Here is a 14,772-nt window from a genome sequence, read left to right as displayed (position 1 = left end):
AGCACAGAAGCACCCAATGTGATCAAAGATCAAAGATCACGTTGGGTGCTTCTGTGCTCCCCAACCTCCCTGGGCAACCTGTGCCAGGGTCTCACCACCTCAACCTGTGCCAGTCTCTCACCACCCTCACTGCAAAGAACTTCTTCCTAACTTCCAGCCCCAATCTCCTCTCTTCCATCTCCAATCCTTTCCCCCTCATCTTGTCCAAAGTCCCTCTCCAGCTCTCTTGCATCCTCCTTCAGGCACTGGAAGGCTGCTCTAAGGTCTCCCCCTAACTCTAAGGCCTTCTCCTCTCCAGGTCCAACAACCCTCAGCTCTTCCAGCCTTAGTTCTTAATCTAATCAAGCACCTGTCTGTGATCCCCCCTGGCTGTGGCAGGGAGGTTGGAGCTGGATGACCTTCAAGTGCTTTCCAACCTAAACCATTCAATGCATCTGGAGTGCAGGAACAGGACTGGCAGCAGGCTGGAATCAGAGTGGTTTAGCTTGGAAGGGACCTCAAAGATCATCCTGCCTTGAGCAGGGACACCTCTCAACCAGATTTGGTTGCTTGAGGCCTCATCCAGTCTGGCTTTGAACACCTCCAGGCAGGAGGCAGCCACAACCTCCCTGGGCAGCCTGTGCCAGGCTCTCACCACCCTCACACCGAAGAACTTCTTCCCCAGCTCCAGCCTAACCCTCCTCTGCCTCAGCTCCAAACCATTCCCCCTTGGCCTGGCTCTGGACACCCTCAGCTCTTCTGCAGTCTTCCTGCAGGCTCCCTTCAGGCCCTGGCAGCAGCTCTGAGGTCCCCCTGGAGCCTTCTGCATGCTGCCCCCCCCCAGCCTGTGCTGATGCCACCAGCCCAGCTCGCTCAAGACCCCATCCCCAAACCCCTGAGGGCAGCAGAAGCCATTTGGAAATGAAGAAGCCTCAAAGCCCACCCCAGGAGCAGAAGAAAGACCAAAGCCACCAGAGGGTACAAAATAGTCATTATTTATATTTTCCAAAAGGAAAAAACCAAACAAAACCAAACAAAACCAAACAACAACAACCAAAAAAGAGAGAGAAAAAAAAACAGTTACCAACTAGTTGGAAACTTCTTCCCTGTAAGAAGAGTGACTAAGAAAGGATCAGGACTGGCTCCTACACAGTCAGGTACAAAGAGGTGGTAAGAGTCGTTTAGCAACTCAGGACAGGGACTCTTGGTGCAGTTCCACCCACAGGAGAAGTTTTGTTTGTTTGTTTTGGTTGCCTTTTTTTTCCCCCCCCCACTTTTTTCTTTCCTTTTTTTTTTCCTTCTTTTTTTTTCCCTCCTTTTTTTCCCCCCTCATTTCCCCCCCCCTTTTTTTTTCCTTTTTTCTCCTCCTTTTTTTTCCCTCATTTTTTTCCTTTTTTTTCCCCCCTCATTTTTTTCCTCCTTTGTTTTTTTCTCCTCCTTTTCTTTTTCCCTCATTTTTTTTTCCTCCTTTTTTTTTTTTCCTCCTTTTTTTCCCCTCTTTATTTTTCCATCCTTCCCCCCCCCCCCTCGTTTCTTTTCCCCCTCTTCTTATTTTTTATTTCTTCTTTTTGGTGCTTTTTTTTTTTGCTGCTTTTTTTTTTCCCTTTTTTATTTTTTTTTCTTTTTTTCTTCTTCTTTTTTCTTAATTTTTTTTTTTTTGGAAAAAACAAAAAAGAAGACAAGAAAAGCAAAGAAGGGGAAGCACAGCAGGGAAAAATGCCAAACCCACGTCCCACGATGTCTAACACCAGCGAGCGCCGCAGCGCTAGGGGGGGGAGGTTGTGTTTGGTTGAGTCCTTTTCCCAAGCTTTGCCCTCAAAGTCTCTTGCCAGCCTCCACGACACACACAGACACACACAGAGCCTTTTCCTCTGGGCCTTCTCACTTCAGCCTCATCTAGAAAAGGTTTGGGGTTGGATTTTTTTTGCAACGAAGACAGAAGTGCTGCTGCGAGAGACCTTCTTGGCGCTGGGTGGCAGGGAGGAGCTCCGCAAGCGTTGGGCGCTCAGCTGGGCTGGAAGGGCTTCAGCTCTCTCTTCTTCGCTTTCCTCCTGACACACAAATCCTCCTGGAGCTGCCACCAGGTTTGTTTCCTTTCCAGAACCACTCTGTGTGTGGCTCAGTCTCTTTTCTTTTTGCCTTTGAACCCCTCCAATCCTCTGCCCTCCAAAAGCTCAAATGTCCTCTTGGCTCCGAGGCGTCTGAAGAGGTTTTTGTTTGGGGTTTGTTCTGTGCTGCCAGACGCAGAGAGAGGAGATGTTTGCTGCCCTCCCCCTCCCACCCCAGTAGCCACTCCTGGGTTGATTCTGGCCTCGGGTTGGGAGCCTTAAAGCCAACCCTGCACTTAATTGACTCAGCCAAGTCGAAGGGAACACACAGACGATGCAGAGACAGGGATTTGTTAGGTTGAACAGCCCCCAGAGCCCCCAGGCCCACCCCTCCCCCCAGCTCCCCAAGTTGCTTGGTGCTGTTCTGTAAAAGTCTGGGGGTCACGAAGCAGTTCTCTTGCCCCCCAGCAACAGAGTTAAAAAGCTCCACGGATTTTGCTGTCTACCTGGTGGTCAAAGGTTTGTTTTGTTCTTGTTTCTTTTGCAAACAGCAGCCAAAGTTGATGCTGCTTCCAGACAAACACGAGGAGGGAGCAGAGGGCTTTAGGATTGCTTCAGCCGCTTCCGGGGGGGGCCCAGGAAGGGACACTGTGCAGAGGCCAAGGAGCGATAGGCCTCGGCCACCAGGTGGGGGTGGGACACTACCATGGACTTCCAGCCTGAGGTCTCCATCACGTCAGAAGCATGACTGGAAAGGAGAGAGAAGAAACCTGAAGTTAGCAGCTGGGGGAGCAAAAAGCCCTGAGGAAAAGGATGATGAGAGCAGTGCCTGGTGAGGAGAGGCTGTGGGGCTGGGGCTGAGGGGCTGGAGAAGACTGAGAGGGATTGAATCAATGTCTGTAACTGTCTGAGGGTGGGGGTCAGCAGGTGAGGACAGGCTCTGGGGGTCAGGAGTAGGGGACAGGCACAGCACAAGCAGCAGTGGATGGAAGCTGCAGCACAGGAGGTTCAGCTCAGCACAAGGAGAACTTCTTGCCTGGAAGGGTCCCAGAGCCTGGCACAGGCTGCCCAGAGAGGTTGTGGAGTCTCCTTCCCTGCAGCCTTCCCAGGCCTGTCTGGATGTGTTCCTGTGTGCCCTGTGCTAATTATGGTCCTGCTCTGGCAGGGGGTTGGGCTGGAAGATCTCCAGAGGTCCCTCCCAGCCCCTGACATCCTGGGATCCTGTGATCTCAGCATGGGGGACACAGGATCCATGGATTCACAGAATGGGTTGGGTTAGAGAGGACCTTAAAGATCATCCAGTTCCAGCTCTGCTGCCACAGGCAGGGACACCTCCCACCAGCCCAGGCCACTGAAGGCCTCATCCAACCTGGCCTTGAACACCTCGAGGGGCATCCAGGATCTCCCTTCAGCAACCTGTGCCAGTGTCTCCTCACCCTCACTGCCAAGAACTTCTTCCTCATCTCCAGTCTCAGTCTAGTCTCTTCCAGCCTCAATCCATTCCCTCTTACCCTGTGACCACAAGCCCCTGGGAACAGTCCCTCTCCAGCTCTCCTGTAGGCTCCTCTCAGGTACTGGCACCTCTGAGACCACCCAGTCCAACCCCCTGCTCCAGCAGGGCACCCAAAGCAGCTTGCCCAGGAGCCCAGTGTCCAGGTGGGTTTGGGAGCTCTCCTCAGGAGACCCCACAGCCTCTCTGGACAGCCTGCTCCAAGGCTCCAGCACCCTCAGCCTGAGCAGAGAAGGCTCCAGGGACACCTTACAGTGCCCATTCAGTGCCAGGAAAGCGTGGGGGGGACTCATCATGGGGGAGTGCAGTGACAGTGAGGGGTGATGGCTTCAGAGAGCAGAGACTCTTGCATCTGAGAGCTCCCAAGCTGCTAACAAACAGTGCTGCTGTCTGCAGGCTTCTGAACTGGAGAAGACCCCAAGACTGAGTCCAGTCATCAGCCCAGCACCACCATGGACACCAAACCATGTCCCAGTGTGCCATGGCCACAGGCTGCTGAACCCCTGCAGGGATGGGGGCTCCAGCACCCCCCTGGGCAGCCTCTGCCAGTGCCTGACCACTCTTGCAGCAAAGAAATTGTTCCTCATGGCCAGCCCAAACCTCCCTTGGTCCAACTTCAGGCCATTTCTTCTCCTCCTGATATTGCCTCCTAATATCACCTGGCAGCAGTGAGAAGAGCCCAAGCCCCACCTCACCCCCAACCTCCTTGCAGGGAGCTGTAGGGAGCAAGGAGGTCTCCCCCAGGCTCCTCTCCTCCAGACCACACCACCCCAGCTCCCTCAGCTCTGCAGCCCCCTCCCAGTTTTGCTGCCCCCTAGGAGGAGATGCAACTCACTAGTTAATGAAGTCCACTGCTTGAGTTTTGAGCTGGTCAGCACTGTGGAGGTCAGCCAGGATGAGGATCTCTGCTGCATTCTCCACGGACAGGTTGCTGCACAGAGCATCCTCACACATCACCTTCAGGCGCTCCAGGGCGTACTGCAGAGAGCAGAAAGCACAGCAGGGTCACAAGGAAGCAGACAGCTCAGGGCAGGCCTGATGTGAAGCCTTATTTGTGCTCCTTCACTCTTCAGCACCAAGCTACCCTTACCAAGAGCTGCACAAACCTCTTTGCTTTGCCTCTAGCAGTGTCACCTGGACTCCAAACAAGTGACCAGCAACACAGAAAGGAAGAGGAGAACCATGATGTGCCCACCCTGAGGAAAGCAATGGAGAGCAACCAATACCCACCACGACTCTCATCCTGGCCTTCTGCTCTTACAGCCTCACTGCTGCTTGGAAATGAGACCTTCAGGTCACCTGAAGCACTTCCTAGCTCAGTTATTGCAAGGCACAGAAATGCTAAAGCCAAATCTTTACTCTCCCTCTGCTGCTTCATGACAGTGTTAGGCAGGTTCAGTGGGAAGACTTCTCTAGCACTGACTGCTCCAGAGGTGTCCCAGTGAGGCTCAGGCAGTTTGAACTCCATTTCTACACCATTTAGCACCTGTACTTTAGGATTAGGGAGCCAGAAGTGAAGAGAAGGAACTGCTCAGCATGGTCTGTTCAGATGAGCAGGAGTGGGTCAAGTGTGTGGCTGCAGGCCAGGCTGAGGTACCTGATGGAGCAAAGTCCCCACTCCCAGCACAGCCTAGGATAAAGAGCTTCACCCTCCTGCAGAGGCAAGGGGCAAGTTGGTCTCCACCTGTAGTGCTGAGGAGAAAGTGGTTTAAGGAATGGAAATCTCCTGACTGGGGAGGGAGTTGTGATAGGAAGAGAGAGAATGGATTGAAGCTTGCAGAGGGGAGATTTAGACTGGAGATGAGGAGGAAATTCTTCACAGTGAGGGTGGGGAGACACTGGCACAGGCTGCCCAGGGAGGCTGGGGATGTCCCCTCCCTGGAGATGTTCAGGGCCAGGCTGGAAGGGGCCCTGAGCACCCTGGGCTGGTGGCAGGTGTCCCTGCCCATGGCAAGAGGGCTGCAACTAGAAGCTCTTGAAGGTCCCTTCCAACCCAAACCATTCCATGAATCTATGGCCAGCCTTGTTCAAGTGCTGCTGGTGCCTGAACACTACCAAGTTAACCAAAGACCCCTGACCCTTGTGGCTATCCAGCTGAGAACAAACCATCACAGCAGGTCTGCAATGCTGGGGCAGGAGCTCTCACTCCACACTCTCAGTCTCAGAGGGAATTTGCCTTAATATTTTTCAGATCCAGGCTCAGTATTTTTTAGGCCATGCTGATGGTTTGTGCAATCCAAAGGACATGCTCAGAAAAGGACATGGAAGTGTTGGAGCCAGCCCAGAGGAGGCCACCAGGATGCTGAGAGGGCTGCAGCAGCTCTGCTCTGAGCACAGCCTGAGAGAGTTGGGGCTGTGCAGCCTGGAGAGGAGAAGGCTTCCAGGGGAGCTTGGAGTGGCCTTGCAGGATCTGAAGGGGGCTGCAGGAGGGCTGGGGAGGGACTATTGACAAGGGCTGGGAATGAGAGGAGGAGGAGGAATGGGTTTGAAGTGTCAGAGGGGAGATTGAAAGTGGAGGTTAGAAGAAGTGAGGGTAGTGAGAGCCTGGCACAGGTTTCCCAGGGAGGTTGTGGAGCACAGAAGCACCCAATGTGATCAAAGATGTGATCAAAGATCACATTGGGTGCTTCTGTGCTCCACAACCTCCCTGGAGGTGTTCAAAGCCAGGCTGGATGAGGCCTTAAGCAACCTGTTCTAGTGGGAGGTGTCCCTGCCTACGGAACTGCCTGACCCTCGAGGTCCTCTCTCCAACCTAAACCATTCCATGCCTTACGCAGTCAAGGGTAGCTGAGAGGCATCCCTGCTGGGCAGCTCGGAGCAGATGATCTCCGAGGTCTCTTCCAACCTAAGGCAATCTCTGATTCGTTTAGATTTTTGCCTTAAAATGCAGCAAACGAGGCTTAAAATGCTTCCTTTTGTGCTCTGAATCTTCTCCTCCACACCCCCACGACTTTAACCTCCCTTTTCACTGCACAAAGCTCAGGTTCTAATCACAGAGCAGGGTTAGAAGTAGCCCTTCTGACCTCTCAGGTGCCAGGACTTTATTCCCCCCCTTCCCCCTCCTGTTTCTTAATTACACTTAAAAAAAACCCCTCAAACCCCACCCTACCTAACAGCAAGACTTACCCAGGGGGCTGAAACAGCATCTCCTGGGTTGTGGAGCTGTGCTTTGGGTTGGGGTTGCTCTAATTAGAGATCTTCCCCCAGAGACAAAAGGAGCTCAGAAGAAGCTGTTTCGGTCTCTGGGGTAAATGCTCAATGTTTGATCTGCTTTCATGGAAGACTTTGGTTTCTTTGTCTCCCTTTTATTTATTTCCAACACGATGAGTTTAAAAGGGAAAAAATAAATAAATAACCCCAGCAGAAAACAAAGCCCAAAATGACATCAGAAGGCAGGAAAGTGCAAGGGTAAAGCCTGCTCTGTGCTTGCTGCGCTGCTGCCTGCTCGTCTCCGTTACAGATGGGATGGGAGCTCTCAAGCCAATACTCTTTCTCTACCCAAATCAAACACGTGGCAATGATCTAGATGATCTTTAAGGTCCTTTCCAACCCAAACCAGGCTGTGGCAACTCAGGCCAAGAATTTCCTTGTGCTGTTTCTCACTTCTAATTCCAGTTGCAGCAGCCTAAATCACGGCACGTGGAGCAGCGCCCCTCGGAAAGCAGCACTTGGGGTGAAGCCCAGGCCTGCAGCCACAGGGAAGCTTGGGATGGTGTGGGGGAGGTGGTTGGAGTGGAAGAAGGCTTTGACATGCATCCACATCTTCAAAAAAACCAAAAATCAACACTCCAGCAGCCTGAGGTGGCACCCCCAAGAGAATCCGAGGACTGAAGCATGGAGACTGAGCTGCGCTTCTCACCCCAGAGGTGGTCCCTCCAGGCCAGAGCTGAGGCACATTGGCAGGGCAGTGTGGAGAGTCTTGCACTGCTGCTACCCCTGCTGCACCTGTTCCATGGATAAAGCCAGGCCTTTAGTCTCCAAGTGCTGTCAGACTGGCATCTTGCACCAGCACTAAAGGTCACTTTTAAGAGAAACAAAAGAAAAAGAAAAAAGAAAAATAAAGAATAATAAAAAAAAGAGCAACACCAAAAGCCCAAAGGGCAAAAAAGGCAATCAAGAGGTGGTCACACAGCACAAGTGTCAGTGGGTAAGGTCAAGGCTGGCCAGCTGAGCACTCTCTTCTCTCCTGGGGGCTGCAAAGGGAAGGAGGCAGTGAGCTGCTGTTTGCCAGCAGTCCTCCAGTCAGACCATCCCCAGGCACCTCCCTGGGCAAGGACCCTGCAAAACCACAGATGGGTTAAGGCAGGAGGAGCTTCCTCCAGTGCAGCCTTTCTCTCCAGGAACACCAAGGGGCTGCCACTGCAAAAAAACAACCAAGCAAGCAACCAAACCCAACCAAAACCAGAAGGGAACACCAGGACCTTCCCACTCTTGCCAAGCCATCACCTGGGAGCCATCTCTTGAAAGCTGCTGAGACACCAGGCAGAGCAGGAGGAGCAGCAGGCCCTGCTGCCAGGACAGAGAAGTGCTCTGGAGAGCTGGTTACAGGCACACTGAACCCACAAATAACAGCACTACAACAACAGAACAGATCATGGCAGGTCCAGCTGGGAGCTCTCACTGCTGGGTTGGGCTGAACAGAGATGTCCTCTGAAACAGTGAGAAAAGGCTTCAAAATGAGCAGCAGAGACAGCAAATCCTGGCTGCTCTGTGCCAGGGGATCTACAGAGCTGGAAGGATCTTCTAGGTCCATCCTATCTGAGAGGCATCTCTAAGGTCCAGCTTCATCTAGAAAGGCACAACCAAGAGAACTGCCCCGGCCCCGAGGAGCAGAGCTTCGAGCAGCCAGCTCCTGGCTAAGGAAAGCAAGGCACAAAGGACAGCAAAAGAACTCATTCCTGGCTTCTCTCAGCACGCCCAGACCCCAGCTGTACCTTGTCAGCAGCTGCCAGCAAGTCATCAGCCATTTTGTCAAGGTTTGGGGCCTTCCCCGTGTAAATGAAGCACATCATCTCCTTAAACACTTCAGGCTCCACATCATTGATCTCAACCCGATTCTGCAGCAGGAAAAGGAAGCTCATTAAGGTCCTGACAAGAGGCCAAAGGTTTCCTTCTCCCCAAGCCTGCTTTCAAGTGCTGAAAGGTTTGGGCTGGTTTTGGCTCTGAGCTTACTCAGAATGTACTTGCAAAAAGAAAGGGAAAAGGAGAAGGATGTGGATGGGGCAAGAGAAGTTCTAAGTTGTATTTGACATCTTCTGCTTCTCCCCATCCCACCCCAGGCTCCCTCCCCACGAGTAACAAAGGTAACAATTGCCTCCTCGGTCCCTTTCCTGCTCCCTTCAGGAGAGCTGAAGCAGAGCCCTGCAGCTGACGTGAGAGAGTTAAAAGGGGACAGGAGTCACAGACACTAAGGAGGTGAGCTGAGCAGGGCTGTGGAGCTGGCTGGAGGGGCTGTGGAGCTGGCTGGAGGGGCTGGGGAGCTGGCTGGAGCTCTCCTTCCCTCGGGAACTTACCTTCTTGCTCTCCTCCATCTCGTGCTCGAACATGGCGCTGAACACCGGGGAGCGCGCTACGGCCGGGGGGAAACAGAGCACAGTTAGAGAGGCTCTGCTGCTCCTCAGCAGCAGCTAAGTGCAGCCTGGCAACACCCCTGTGCCTGCCCTGCTACTTCAGGCAGCTAAAGGCCTTCTAGAGCAGATGGGGCAAACTGGGTACAACCGGGAAAGAAGCACAGGTTGGGCTTACAAAGCATCGTGCGGCTGAGAGAGCTTCCAGCTGGGCGAGGCAGAGGTTATGGTGTCCCTGCAGGGAATGGCAGGGGGTGGAAGGGAGCTCTGGAGATCACTGAGCCCAACCTCCCTGCCAAAGAAGGCTTCAGAGAGTGGTTTGGGTTGGAAGGGACCTTAGAGATCATCCAGTTCCAATCCCTCTGCCAAAGCAGGATCCATGGAACAGCCTGGGTTGGAAGGGATCTTAAAGACCATCCGGTTCCAAACCCCTGCCGTGGGCAGGGACACCTCCCACTGGCCCAGGCTGCTCAAGGCCTCATCCAACCTAGGATCTCCTAGGGCAGGCCACACAGGAGGACACCCAGGTGGGTTGTCAAAGTGTCTAGAGGTGACTCCACAGCTCTCTGGGCAGCCCAAGGTTGAAGAGCACTTGGGTGGCAGGCTGTGTTTCTTGGCGTCACAAGAAGGTATTCCCCTGGAGAAGTGCTGGCTTCTAACAGACACTTTAGGAGTGTCCTGCAGCCACAAGAGCTTGCACCTCCCACCCCTGCTGGCAGGAGCTTGGCAATCCAGCCCAGAGCAGACACCTCCTCTCCCTGTACCAGCTCACAAACCAGCTCTCGCCTCCAGCTCGCCGGTTAAAGGAGCTGCAGGAAGCCTCCTCTCAAGTCCAACTCCAGACTAAAAGCCACTTGCCATGGTGTGGTGCTGCTGGCTCTCCTAATCCTGCTAAGGCCCACCCAACTCAGTACCGACCTGCTAGGATGGCTTTGTGAGCCTTGAACTCCTGGCCTGCCACGCACAGACAGCAGTCCGTGAAGCGCGAGTTCTCCCACAGTCCTCCCAGCTCATCGGCCAAGCGGCACTCCGGCACCTTCACCATGTTCATGGTGTTCTGCCCGGAGATATTGACAGAGTCCTGCACCACACTCACCTGCAGGAGAGAACACAGCCTCGGGCAGCCACACTGCCAGCAGCAGCAGGGAGCTCCCCAGCGGCAGCTGGGCTTGGGTGCGTGCAGCGTGGCCAGCAGGGCAGGGGAGCTTCTCCTCCCGCTCTGCTCTGCTCTGCTGGGGCTGCAGCTGGAGGGCTGGGTTCAGTGCTGGGCTCCCCACATTCAGGGGTGACAGGGAACTACTGGGGAGAGTGCTGTGGAGGCTCCAAAGGTGCTGAGAGGCCTGGAGCAGCTCTGTGGCTGAGAGCCTGCAGAAGAGCAGCCCCAGAGGGCACCTGAGCAATGCTCAGCAAGAGCTAAAGGAGCTGCGGGGGGCAAGAGGCTGGGGCCAGACTCTGCTCAGTGGTGCCTGGTGACAATAAAGGGGCTATGGGCACAAACTGGAACCCAGGAAGTTCCACCTCAAGATGGGGAGAAACTTCCTTGCTGTGAGGGTGCAGAGCCCTGGAGCACACTGCCCAGAGAGGTTGTGGAGTCTCCTCCTCTGGAGACTCTCCAAACCCACCTGGGCACTGTGATCCTGCGTGGCCTGCCCTGGGTGATGCTGCTTGGGCAGGCTGATCTCCAGATGTCCCTTCCAGCCCCTACCACTCTGAGATTCAGTGATTATTTCCAGTGCAGGTGAAGGGAAATGCAGAGCAAACCCCTCAAGCACAGCCACTGTGTGGCTAAAACCATCTGCACTGGAAGGTCCCTCTAAAGCTGCTCCCCACTCCCCCAGAGGAGCTCTCTCCTCCACTCCAAGCCCTCCATCACCACCAGCAGGTCTTATTCTTGACCACAAACTAAGAGCACTTCTATGAATTGAATCATAACTTTGTTAAGTGGTTTCTAAGGAAGTGGACCTTTGTTGTGCCACTTCTCCAGGCACCATCCCTGACCTAGTTTGGCTTTTTCTCCTTCTGTCAACACTCTCAAATCCTCCCAATCAATAATGCAATGCAGCAGCACAAATGAAAGCGACGCACAGAGAGCTCCTCTGACCGAGCCCTGGAAGGGACCTCCCCAAAGTCCTGCTGCTTCTGCCTCCACATTTCACAGCATCCCAGCACGGTGGGGCTCAGAGGGGACCTCTGCAGATCACCCAGTCCATGCCCCCTGCTCCTGCAGGGCACCCACAGCAGCTTGCCCAGCAGCACAGTGCCCAGGGGGAGTTGGAAGCTCTCCACAACCTCTCTGCACCCTCACATCCAGGCAGTTCCTCCTGTTCAGGTGGAGCCTCCTGGGTTCCAGTTCGTGCCCATGACCCCCTGTCCTGTCACTGGGCATCACTGAGCAGAGTCTGACCCCAGCCTCCTGCCCTCCACTCTTTAGCTCTTGCTGAGCATTGCTCAGATCCCCTCTGCAGCTTTGTAGCCTCCTCTGGACCCTCTCTCTGCCTCGAACTGGGAAGCCCACAACTGGACCCAGCACTCCAGATGTGTGCCCCCCAGCTCCAGAGAGATTCCTCTGACAATTCAATGCTTCCACCTCAGTGTAAAACACAATTTACAACAGCTCTAACCAGTGATGAGGCTTTGGGCAGGCAGAGATTCCTCACTGCCTGCTCTGAAGCAGCCAGGGTTAGGCAGGGCCCACAGGCAGTAACCCACAGCAAGGGAACTGCTTAGCACCTGCTCAGCACCAGAGCAAATCTCAGACCTCCTACTGCAGACTCCAATTAGAGAAGATCAGGGTGACTAAAGCCACCCCAGCATGGCAAAGAAGGAAGGCAGGAGCTGGCTGCCAGGGGAGCTTAGGTGAGCATTGCCTGGATTTGCTGTCAAGCCCAAGTTAAATTTCACTTCTATTAATAACCAATGGCCCAAGGAGGGCAATGGACAAAGGAAGCTTCAGGGTTACATAAAAGAAGGCAGTGCTGAAGTGAGGGAGAAGACAAAAGCATGTTCAGAGGAAAAGTAGACCTGCTGACAGCAGACCCTGCACAGCTGCAGAACCCTCCCGTGGGGTTCTGCTGGCAGCCACAGCTCCTTCCCCCTCTCTGACCACACCTGCACTACTGCCTCTGGTTTGGGCTCCCCGGCTCGGGAGAGACAGGGACCTGCTGGGGAGAGCCCAGCCGAGGCTGTGAGGATGATGAAGAGACTTGGACATTGGTGCCATGAAGACTGAGGACCTGGGGCTGTTCAGTGGGAAGGCTGAGAGGGAGCTGACCAACGCCTACAACCTGAGGGGTGGGCATCATGGTGAAGGTGCCAAGCTCGTTCTGGTGGTGCCCAGTAACAGGGCAAGGAACAACAGATGTGAGCTGGTTCCACCTCAAGGGGAGGAGGAACTTGGTGTGAGGGTGCTGGAGGGCTGGAGCAGGCTGCCCAAAGGGACTGTGGAGTCTCCTTCTCTGGAGGCTTTCCAAAGCCACCCAGATGTGCTCCTGTGTGCCCTGCTCTGGCAGACCTGGATGCCTTACAAGAAACATTGTCCTCTGCCCTGACAACGTTTTCAGCAAGGCCTTAATAAAGGAGAAGGTGCAGCAGGGACACTCAGTCACCTTCTTGTCTAGACACAGAATCAGAGAACCAAGCAGGCTGCAGAGAGCTCCAAGCTCCTCCAGCCAAACCCAGCACCCAGCCCTGCCCAACCAACCAGCCCATGGCACTCAGTGCCCAGCCAGGCTTGGCTTCAACACCTCCAGCCACACAGACTCCACCCCCTCCCTGGGCAGCCCATTCCAGTGCCAATCACTCTCTCTGCCAGGAACTTCCTAACAACATCCAGCCTCAACCTGCCCTGCCACAGCTTCAGCCTGGGTCTCCTTCTTCTGGCCCTGTCTGCCTGGCAGCAGAGCCCAACCCCACCTGGCTACAGCCTCCCTGCAGGCAGCTGCAGGCAGCAATCAGCTCTGCCCTGAGCCTCCTCTGCTGCAGGTTGCACCTCCCCAGCTCCCTCAACCTCTCCTCACAGGGCTCTCTACCATATCCCCACAAAAGCAGCACCTCCAGACCCAGCAGTGCTGACTCCTTAGAGGGTTCTGTGCTTGCTCAAGTGCAGTGGAGCAGCCTTGTCCCACAGCCATCACTACAAGCCCTTGTCAGAAGTCCCTCCCCACCTTTCCTGCAGGTACTGCAGGGCAGCTCTAAGGTCTCCTAGGAGCCTTCTCTGCCCTAAGCTAAGGGGACTGTGGCTCTTCCAGCTTGCAGAGGAAGACTTACCTCACAGAAGAGAGTGAGTTTGTCATCTGGAAGGAGTCCATTGGCCTCATCCAAGAGAAAATCTCTTCTGATAAACTTTTTGAAGCCCCAGTCCTTGCCCTGCACGAACCGATAGGCTCTCTGGCTCTCTGCAAGAGACACACTGCTGAGTCAGCAGGCAGCACCCGAGCCCAGCAGCCAGGGGCAAGGTTGGGGTTTGTTTGTGTGCTTGCTTTACACACCCATTGCTTTTGTTTCCTCTCCTTTGGCATTCAGGATGGAGAACTTGAACTTTGCTCGGACTTCACTTTTGGGGCAGCTCACCAGCAGCAGGTAGAGGGAGAGGTAATCTTTGCTCTCTTCATCCAAGCCCTTGGGGTTGACACGCAAACACCTGTGGGAGCAGGCAGCAGAGTGAGAGGGAAGCAGCAGGGGTTGGGCTTTGGGTTGGGGTTTTCTGGGGGCAGATCACTGCCAGCTTGCAAAGGAAGGGAATGGAACAGTCCTGGCAAAATGTAGAGCAAACAACTTGTGTTGAGCTGCCACTGAGCCACCAGGAAACAAGGGCTAAGCAAACAGAGGGGCCCTGAGCAGCACAGCCTCATGCTCTGGCTCCAAGACAGGCTCTAATTATGGGCAAAGCAATCAAAGTGGGGGGGAGAGGTTGAAGTACTGCAGAGCAGCCTGGGTGGGGAGTGGTGTATACTGGCACACAGGGGCAGTGAAGCCAGCAGCAGAATGGGGGCAGTGGGTCTGAGGAACCGTGGAACAGTTTGGGTTGGAAGGGACCCTAAAGGCCATCTGGCTCCAAGCCTCCTGCCAGGGGCAAGGACACCTTTCACCAGAGCAGGCTGCTCAAGGCCTTATCCAACCTGGCCTTGAACACTGCCAGGCTTGGAGCCTCCACAGCTCTGGGCAGCCTGTTCCAGTGCCTCAGCACCCTCCTGGGGAAGAATTTCTTCCTAATGTCCAATCTAAGTCAAACTTGTACAGCCTGAAGCCATCACCCCTCAGCCTGGCACTCCAGGCCTCCAGAACAAGTCCCTCCCCAGCTCCTGTAGCCCCCTTCAAACACTGACAGGCAGCTCTGAGGTCTCCTTGGAGCCTTCTCTTCTCCAGACTCAACAACCCCAACTCTCTCAGCCTGTTTTCACAGCAGAGGTGCTCCAGCCCCTGAACATCTTTCTGGTCTTCTCTGGACCCACTCTAACAGTTCCATGTCCTCCTCGTGGTGAGGGCTCTGGAGCTGGGCACAGTACTCCCAGTACTGGAGCTTCAGCCTGGGAGCTCAGGTTGACCTTTCAGCTCCAGCTGGTTGTGATAAGCTGTTAGAGACAATCATGCAGGAAGAGCTTCCAAGGAAGTGCAACACACCCAGAGACAGAACATGTAAGGAACTGAAAGGGGATAAAAGAGGACTTCT

At 54.4% G+C, this 14,772-nt stretch overlaps 1 protein-coding gene across 7 annotated transcripts in view; it reads right to left on the bottom strand.

Moving 5' to 3' along the window:
• Nucleotides 1-2,097: 2,097 nt before the first annotated feature.
• SPOP (speckle type BTB/POZ protein) overlaps nucleotides 2,098-14,772 on the bottom strand; it is a 31,977-nt gene continuing 19,302 nt past the window's right edge. For all 7 annotated transcript variants that reach the window (XM_064174167.1, XM_064174168.1, XM_064174170.1 and 4 more), the window contains 7 exons: nucleotides 13,592-13,743; nucleotides 13,371-13,498; nucleotides 10,023-10,200; nucleotides 9,051-9,106; nucleotides 8,472-8,594; nucleotides 4,373-4,515; nucleotides 2,098-2,775 (listed from right to left, as the gene is read on the bottom strand). In XM_064174167.1, the coding sequence (XP_064030237.1) occupies nucleotides 2,631-2,775; nucleotides 4,373-4,515; nucleotides 8,472-8,594; nucleotides 9,051-9,106; nucleotides 10,023-10,200; nucleotides 13,371-13,498; nucleotides 13,592-13,743 (925 nt within the window). In that variant the 3' untranslated portion in view covers nucleotides 2,098-2,630. The remainder of the gene's footprint in view (nucleotides 2,776-4,372; nucleotides 4,516-8,471; nucleotides 8,595-9,050; nucleotides 9,107-10,022; nucleotides 10,201-13,370; nucleotides 13,499-13,591; nucleotides 13,744-14,772) is intronic.

Source organism: Pogoniulus pusillus, chromosome 40 (assembly GCF_015220805.1).
Source record: "Pogoniulus pusillus isolate bPogPus1 chromosome 40, bPogPus1.pri, whole genome shotgun sequence".
Taxonomy (NCBI): Eukaryota; Metazoa; Chordata; class Aves; order Piciformes; family Lybiidae; genus Pogoniulus; species Pogoniulus pusillus.
The sequence above is the reverse complement of the archived record's forward strand: the minus strand, read 5'-3'. Positions and strand labels throughout refer to the sequence as shown.